General features: G+C 36.2%; 1 protein-coding gene across 5 annotated transcripts in view; it reads left to right on the plus strand.

Annotated features, from left to right (window-relative positions):
- The window catches only part of ZFAND6 (zinc finger AN1-type containing 6), a 57,283-nt gene extending 48,989 nt beyond the window's left edge, over positions 1-8,294 (plus strand). For 3 of the 5 annotated variants that reach the window (XM_032468914.1, XM_032468915.1, XM_006189616.2), the window contains 2 exons: positions 5,059-5,172; positions 7,372-8,292. In XM_032468914.1, coding sequence (XP_032324805.1) covers positions 5,059-5,172; positions 7,372-7,520 — 263 coding nt within the window. In that variant the 3' untranslated portion in view covers positions 7,521-8,292. Of the gene's footprint in view, positions 1-5,058; positions 5,173-7,371 lie in introns of all 5 variants that reach the window. The other 2 variants (XM_032468916.1, XM_032468913.1) reach the window with 1 other exon arrangement.
- The last annotated feature ends 845 nt before the right edge of the window (positions 8,295-9,139 follow it).

The following is a 9,139-nucleotide window of genomic DNA, read 5'->3' on the forward strand; positions in this document are numbered from 1 at the left end:
CTGACTTCACACAAAATAGAATTGGTTTAGAACAACTAGAGAGAAATAGTCGGTCCATTTGAACTGAAAATCAGACATTTTTGTGTGGATTAAAAATCAGAGATTGATTTTAAAGAGTGAGTGATAGTAGCCAAAACAATGTGGGAAAAGTTGGAGGACTAACAAGTCCCAACTTGAAAACTTAATTCAAGCTTCAGTATTAAAGATTACACAGTACTAGCATGAGGATTGTCATATAGATCAATGGAATAGAATTGAGAGTCCAGAAATACATTCTCACATTTATGGGCAATTGATTTTTCGACAAGGATGCCAGGATCATTCAGTAGGGAAAAAATCATCTTCAACAAATGATGCTGGGCCATTTAAACAAATGACATTGGATTCCCTCTCTCACACCATACACAAAAGTTTACACAAAATACATCAAAGACCAACATGTAAAAGCTAAAACTTATAAAACTTTTAAGAGAAAAGAGGCATAAATCTTCATGACCTTGGATTAGGTTTCTTTAGATATGATGCCTACATACAGCACAAGCAAAGAAAAAATAGATACATTGAACTATATCAAAATTAAAGATCCTTTTGCTTCAAAGGATACCATCAAGAGTGAAAAGACAACACACAGAATGGGAAGAAATTTGCAAATCATCTGATGAGAATATATAAGGAAATATAGACATAGTTGTCATCAATAAAGACAACCCAATTTTTAACATGCTACTTACATAGATGAACTTTGACAACATACTAAATAAAAGAAACCAGGTACAAAAGGTCACACGTATGATTCCATTTTTATGAAAGATAGACACAGTGAAGAGGGCTTTTTTGATGGAGAAGACTTTGTGAGAGCAGAAGCCTATGGTAGGAAAACATGAAATTTGGGAAATAGAACAGCAGTAGCTGGAGTGGCCAGTTCAGACAAGTATGTGTTAAAACTAAAGCTAGAAAAGTTGTCTAGAACCAGGCCATGGAGAATTTCTAAGGTATTTGGTTTTAATCCATGGTAAGGAAAGAGAGCCATTTTGAAGGTTGGTTGATTTTTGTTTGTTTGTTTCTTATAAGATGACACAAAGTTGTATTTTTAGGATTAATGTAACAGTTTTGTGCCTCCAAATAGCTGCTAATAGAGACTCATCTCATTTATAGGGCTGATCTCTTCAGGATGGTGGCCACTAGCCTCACGCAGCTATTGACCACTTGAAATGTGGCTAGTCTGAAGTTAGATAATGTATTTTCATTTGCTAAGTATAACATATACACTAGGTTTTGAAGACTTAGTAGCGAAAAAAAAAAAGTGAAATGTTCTATTCTTTTCATATTGATTATATTTTAAAATGATAAAATATATTTTGTCTGTTTTTATTTTTAATATGCCTGCTAGAAAATGTAAAATTAAATATATGATTCAATTATTGTATTTCCTTTGGACCCTGCCACTATGCAGGCTTATTTTTCTCTTGAAAATTTAATTTTTTTCCCTTTTTAATGGATTTTTGAGCTAAGAGTAACTTAAAGATCATTGGTCCTCTTCCTTATTTTGCATACAAAGAAATGAGGGAAGTGAATTTTATCCTAGTGGGTCATTGTAAAAGTGTGTATTCATTCAGTAAGTATCTACTGAACAACCACTCTGTGTAAGCACTGGGTATACAGTGGTGAGTGGAAATAGTCCCCAACCTCAGAATGCTTTAGCTTGATCCCTGAATGAGACTTGTCATGATTCTTTGAAGACGGAATATGTTACGTTACATAGATACTGTATATACTGTAAGATGACCTATTAATGTCATCTTACGTTCAATTTTATTTTTCACCATGTGTCTGAATATGCCCCTAAACCGAGGTAGTGCTAAATAGTTTTATGTACTCATTGTTATATTTGTGTGCTTTTTTTTCTTTCTTTCCTTTTCTTTCTTTTTTCTTTCTTCCTTTCTTTTTTTTAGCAGGACCCAGAGCAGAATGTGATCTTGAATGTGATCCTCCATGTGGGTAGTTAAACTAATTTTACCTGCCCAGTGCTTTTTGAAGTGTCTTTAAAGTAGTGGCCGGTAGATTTTGTCTAGTTGGGATTCCCATTAAAAATTGTTAGCAAGCGCCTTGCAGCTTACTTCACAGCCTTTATGCCATCGCATAGGCCTCCCAAATAGCCTTTTGGACCAGTGGATGCGATGCAGGCAGCAACCTGTTCTTAATCAGGTTAATAAGTGGGTGTTCTTTGTTTATAATTCTCATCTCAGAATATGAAAAACTGCCTAGATCTGAGGAAACTGTCCTTATTTTGGCTTGAGGTTCAGTAAGAGTATGGTCTTTTGGCCTTTAGTCTACTGTATGGCCCTTTTAAAAGATTGAATCATTTCCTTTTACATAGAGTTTGATAAGGGATGCTGTGATCTTAAATATCACATAAAAATTGGAGAAACAGGAGTAATTTCTGAGAGTCGTATGTAGTACTGAGTACTGTACTGTCTTGCCCGTAAATTCATTTGGTGAATGTCTACATTCAGGCTAACACCCACTAGTTTCAGGTAAGCTGAGTTACCTTAGTCTGATGAGGATATAGTGGATGTTGATCAGCCTCAGATTTGAACCCTGGTTCATAAGCTTTTCCATTGCCAACTGATCCTTTACTTTAAAGGTGGTGCATTTGCCTCAGTTAAAAAGAAACCATTTGCCTTGACAGATCTTTAGGGTTAATACTGTGAAATGTCTTTGTTGCGGTATGCGGTAGCATTTGTTATCCATAGCAGATAAGTGTATTTTTACTGTTTTCCATTTCCAGATACCAAAGTTTGTGTCTCAGTGGTTAAACTGGTTTTGTTCAAATGTGTAATCTTGTGGGATGGTAGTGTTGTTATTGCCATTAAAGCTTTATTTATAGTAGTTTATTTGAATATCAGACTTTCTTGGGAGAACAGGTATGGCTTATAGATTTCAAAGATAGTAAATGTAACAGATTGTTTTCTGATTGCAAATTAACGATTTTTGAGCTCATTTACACACAGCCAAACCTTACCTGATAGTGTTCTAGGGGCTAGGGATAAAAGAGCAAACAAGACATTCAGGCCCTGCCCTCACGGAGCTTACATTCTCAGGGTATTATTTATTAAAAATAAAAGGTTTTATGTATCCATGTTGTTTCAAAATAAGATGTATATATTGGTAGAACTATCTCCCATCTAGCTTCAGAATGTCTAGGTGGAACAGTCACGTTACAGAGTTGTTTGTTCATGCATATTTACTTGTTTGTGGTGTTTTGCCTTTTTTCATATTTTGTTAAAATATGAGATAATGTGTTAACATAAGCAGGTTAGAATCCATTACATCAAGTGTTTGAATATCTACTAGGTGTAGTTCACTGTGGTGGGTGCTGGAAAGTCAAACAGGGAGTAAGATTCCATCCCTCTCAACAGGCTTACAGTCTAGTTGGGGAAAGAGGGCACATAAATATAACAGGTAAGTAACTCAATACTAATTCCATTCAGCAGATATGTATTGAGTGCCTGCTGTGTGGTAGGAGGCACTTGGATAGGCCCTGGTAACAGGGATGAAAAGGATAGGTTCCTGCCCTGAAATGGTTCACAGTGAAGGCCAGGTTAAGTCAGATGGGCATTTATAATAGTGTAGAAAGTGCTACTGGGGCATAGTAGGGTTTCCTGCTGTGTCAGGGAGGGAGGGAATAGATTAAAAGTTGATAATATAAGCATAAACAAAAAAGACACATTGGGGTTGGCCAGGTAAGGAGGAGGGACAAGAGGGGCATAAGAAAAGTATTCCATATAGAAAGGACAACTTCTATAAAAGCCCAGAGGTAAGGGAGAATTCTGGATCTTCAGGGAACCTGCAGATACTTCAGTGTGGCTGAAGCGTAGTGTGTTGTTGAGGGGTGAGAAATGAGGATGAGAAAAATCCTGAAGGACTTCTGGGCTTTATCCTGGGGGTTTGTGGGAAGTTGTCAAAGAATTTTAAACATTGGAGGGCATATCATTAGATTTTCATGCAAGGCAGATGATTTGGATGCAGTATGTAAAAGCATGGATTGAAGAGGGGGCTCACGTGAAGTGTCCAGTATTTGGTAGAGACTATTTAACGGAGTTAAGAGCAATCAGAGTGAAAAGCTGCAAGAAAACTGAGACAGGGTTTCCTGGGGGAAGGGCTACTTGACCTAGATGAAATGAGGGAAAGGAATTCCTTTTGAATTTATGGTAGACAGTATGAGCAAAGGTACCTGGCATAGCCCCAGAGATTGGTTGAGCAGTAGATTTCTGTGAAGGACGACAGTTGGTGATGAAATTGAAGAGATTAAGAACTTGATCCCTGGCAAGTCACTGTTTTAGAACAAGATCCAGGTCTGCTCGGTCACATTATAGATTTAACTCTAGTAACAGCACTCAGGAGGGCCAGGGTAGTTAAGGGCGGGGAGGGGGGTGTCACATTTGTTAGGATTTAGGGACAGTAATTTGACCTGAATATTAGTGCAGCTGTCCTTAGTTTCACTACTTAACATTTTAATCAATTTATCTTATTCCTAATATTTTAAAGGTTTTATATGAAACAGCCTGAGAACTTTGAACGTACTGAGTATTCCACTGAATCTTGGTGTCAGCATTTTTTCCCCTTGTCCTCTTTGAAGTCTACATAGTTCTGAGCTCAACAATATTTAGAAGTTTGCATGTGACCATTTTCTTACACACTCCCTTAGAATACCCAAGGAGTATTTATGTGTTGTGTGTCTTTTATTGGTCAAATACATAATTATTAGAAAATGTAGGAAATATAACGTTTTCTAGAGTCACCGTTAACATGTCAATATATATTTTAGATTTTCTGCATGTGTGTATACATGCATATATAACTGTATATTTATATTTAACAAAAAGGGGGTCATATCATATAAACTGTGTAACTTAATGTAAGCATCTTTCCAGGATAGTACATTAATAAATTACTCAGTTATCCTCTGAATAAACAGATCGGAGGGGGGGGAACAACCACCCAAATAGCAAGATCTCATTGAATAATTAAATTTCATCACTTTCCTATTTTTGTCAGCTTCAGTATCAGATACGGCACAGCAGCCATCTGAAGAGCAAAGCAAGTCTCTTGAAAAACCAAAACAAAAAAAGAATCGCTGTTTCATGTGCAGGAAGAAAGTAGGACTTACTGGTAAGAGCCTAAATCATATGGTTTAAAATTAAGATTTTATTCGAGATGATTCATGACTTACTGTTACTGGCTTCGTTTAGGATTGTTTCTGTTCCCATAAGAGTTAATACTGGATATGCTGCACCTTCTGAATTATCTTAAATAAAAGTAGTTTTAATTACATAGCTAAAAGTAAAATGAATAGCTTTTCTTTTCAAAATTCATTTCAGCTGAGTTTGAGAATAACAGACAAGTAAGGTCGGTTTGCGGTTTGCCAGGTGCTGTGAAAGGGCAAAGGTGTGGCTCCTGCCTCCAAAAGCCAGAAACTAGTTGTGTGTGAGAGAAAATTTAAGTACTTGGTGAGCTGTGAAGTCCTTTCTCTATGTAAAGTGGCTAGCCATGGGTGGTTGTGAGGGTTCCGAGTTAATGTACGGAAGGTGGTGGCCCTGTGCTGCCACTCAGTGAGTAATCAGTACACGTTAACTGCCGTCGCAGGGCTGTTGGGTGGTACTGTTATTAAGAAAGGGAGAGAAAACTTCACAGTCCTAGGGTATTGGCCCCCCAAAAAGTACATTTAAGTGCAAATAGATTGCTTTGGGAATTTAGAGATGGGCATAATTAGTTTATATAAAAGAAGAGGCGTAGAGGCCCATCAAAGAAAGTATCATGAAGGTAGAATGTTTGAGATGAGTCTTGAAAGATGAGTAGGACTTATAACTGACAGAAATAGGGGCATTTCAGCTCGGAAAAAAATATCTTCACCAAGGGCACAGAGAAAGGAAAGGATAGGGCATGTTTAGGGCCATAAATGGGGAATGTAACTGTACCACAAAGTAGGTGAAGAAGGGTATTGGATACCACCATCAGACAAAAATAGAGACAAGACTAAGATGTGTACTGTGATGAAGTGATAGGGAACAGGTGCAGCCGTAAATAGTCACCGCTGACTGTTTACATTATGCCAGGCGTTGTGCTGAGTACTCTGCCTAAAAATCAACTTACGAGCTGAGAAGAGGAGATAAGATTTCGAGCAAAATTATATTTTAGGAAGGTTTCTCTGGCTAAGGAGTATATAGGAGATAAAGAAGAAGGGAAATTAGAGTCTGATACCAGAGATGTGTAAGACTGGCCCATACCTTGGCAAGTGTGTTTATTTAAAGAATACAAACATGAACTAATAAGAAGACGTTTCAAAGTATACATACTTAGCATCAAACATTATCTTTCTAAATCTCAGAAACATAGACTTCATGATTAGAAGGCTGCAACTTAGTAATTTTCATCTTTTCCAGTCTTCTCAGTCTAGTGTTCTTGGCTTCATTTTTCATTCATTATTATGAAGTTACAGAGTATGTTTTTGAAGTTAAAAAAAAATGTAGTAAAGGAAGTTTACATCAAATGTCAGTGTTTAAAATACTGATTCCTATGCTCTATTTCCAACAATTCCATCATACCATAAAATCCTAACTTGGAGGGTGCAAGACTGGTTTAATTTAAAGACTATCCTCACTGCTTATATCTGTCTTTTGTCTTCAGTTCTTCAGGCATTTCCCTAAAATAAGTAGCATTTATTGCATGATAGTATATGTTAAGCACTTAATACTTCCTCATTTAATTCTTACAGTAACTGATTCCAAAGTTACAAATGCAGAAACTGAGGCTCAGAGAGGCTATTTGCCTACTTTAGTAAGTAGATTCACGCTTAGGCAACCTAACTAGATCTTGTCTCTTAATCACCCTGCCTGGTTACAGTTCACATCTCCATTGGAGGTTAGCCAGAGAAAGCTAATACACTTTTATTTGTTGACAGTTCTGTCAAAAGTTTCATTTCATCTTTCTTAATTAAATCTTAAGATTGCCTTCTGACATTATGCTTTTTTCACATGTATGTAGTATTTGAGAAATGTTCCACATTTTCAATTTAGCAATTCTGTTCTTGATAGGAGGCAGTTGTGGCCATGTCACAGGTAAAGAAACTTGAGCTGAGAGAAGTGGTTATGACTTGCTCTGGTACAAATCTGTATTTGTAGGTGGGAAGAAGGAATGAAGCTATCAGCTAGTGAATTTTGAGAATGTTACTAGCTCATGAAATGGCTTGTTTGGAATGATTCTTTAGATTGCTGCCCTAAATACATGATCTTTTTTAACATTGATTAGGCTAAGGAATTTAATATTTAGAGCTTCCATTCAACTCATGTATGTGTATTAATCGATTTTCAGGGTTTGAATGCCGGTGTGGAAATGTTTACTGTGGCGTACACCGTTACTCAGATGTACACAATTGCTCTTACAATTACAAAGCTGATGCTGCTGAGAAAATCAGAAAAGAAAATCCAGTAGTTGTTGGTGAAAAGATCCAGAAGATTTGAACTCCTGCTGGAATACAAACTCCTTTGACCATCTGCAAACTAAAAATTGACTTGAGGTTTTTTTTCCTAGTCATTGGGAATGTAGAGCGATGTATCGTGCATAGACCTTTTAATCATGCATGTCATCAGAAGAATAGATTTTTGTTTTTGTTTTGAAAATGACTCTGAACATTTATTTCCATTGCAGTTTCTGTGGCTGAAAAGACTTAAGTAAACTTTACAAGTATTATCCTTTTAAGATCATTTTAATTTTAGTTGAGTGCAGAGGGCTTTTATAACAAACGTGGAGAAATTTTGGAGGGCTGTGATTTTTCCAGTATTAAACATGCATGCATTAATCTTGCAGTTTATTTTCTCATTGTGTATGTATATATAGCTTTTCTCTGCAGCACGATTTCTCTTTGATAATGCCCTTTAGGGCACAGCTAGTTATCAGTAACTGAATGTATTTTAATCATTATGGCTGCTTCTGTTTTTCATTAACAAAGTTATACATATGTTAGCATATAGTTTCTTTGCACCCACTATTTATGTCTGAATCATTTGTCACAGGAGAGTGTGTGCTGATGAGATTCTAAGTTTGTGTGTTTTTAATTTTTTTTTGAGCGAGGGAAGGAAAAGCTGTATGCATTTCATTGCTGACTGCAGGTTTCTTTCAGATTACGTTCATCGATCTGTGTGTATACAATATGAAGAATGATCTGAAGTAATTGTGCTGTATTTATGTTTATCCACCAGTCTTTGATTAAATAAAAAAGAAAACCATAATGTTCCCTTGCGTTGCTTTTTCTTTGTTATTCTTTCCGGTAGTTCATTTTGGCTTTTGGCCCTTTAGTTTTCTACTTTACGAGTTTTGTGAGATGAACTCTCACTTCTATTTGTGACTAAAATTTACGATGATAAGTTGTAATTTTACATTCCTGTGAGTTGAAGATGTCAGCATTTCTTTAAAGCCAAGAACTTTTCTGTCACTAAGATGTCATACTTTCTAGCTTTTGTGTGATTCTCTGTTCTGCTCTCTGTCACGCTGAATTAGCATCTAGTGGAAGCTGCTTTTTCTGGTAGGATTAGAGAAACTGAAAAAGCGTAATTCAGACAGCAGTTGGAGAATTGTGGAATAGAAGGGCCTCCGAAACACTGTTTGTCCTGTGGTTTTCAAACTTAACTGGCAGCCAGCCTTTTTTTTAAACATGAAATATTATGTAAAACATTAAAATAGTCTTTTACAGTAAAATACAAATTTCTGTGTTTAAGTTTGTTTATTTAACTACTTGTATATTCTGTCTTAATATGTATATTCTAGCTTGTGTAATGATGGCTTAGCATTGAAATCTGTGAATAAGGGAAAACTATTATGGCTATTTAATAGATCCACTTAAAGTATTTGATAGAATTTAACACCCATTCTTAATAAAACCCTTTGATAAACTAGCACTAGAAAGGAATTTCCTTAAGGTGATAGTTTCTATGTAAAACCAACCAAATAAACAAAAAACAAGCATCTTCCAAAAAGAGGAAAATTTATTACCCTTTAAGTCAGAAACAAAGGGCTGGTTTTCCACTATCACAGCTTATATTCAAAATTTGTGTTGGAGAGCCTAGCCAATAGAGTAAGTCAA

This window comes from Camelus ferus, chromosome 27 (assembly GCF_009834535.1).
Source record: "Camelus ferus isolate YT-003-E chromosome 27, BCGSAC_Cfer_1.0, whole genome shotgun sequence".
In the NCBI taxonomy this organism is placed as follows: domain Eukaryota; kingdom Metazoa; phylum Chordata; class Mammalia; order Artiodactyla; family Camelidae; genus Camelus; species Camelus ferus.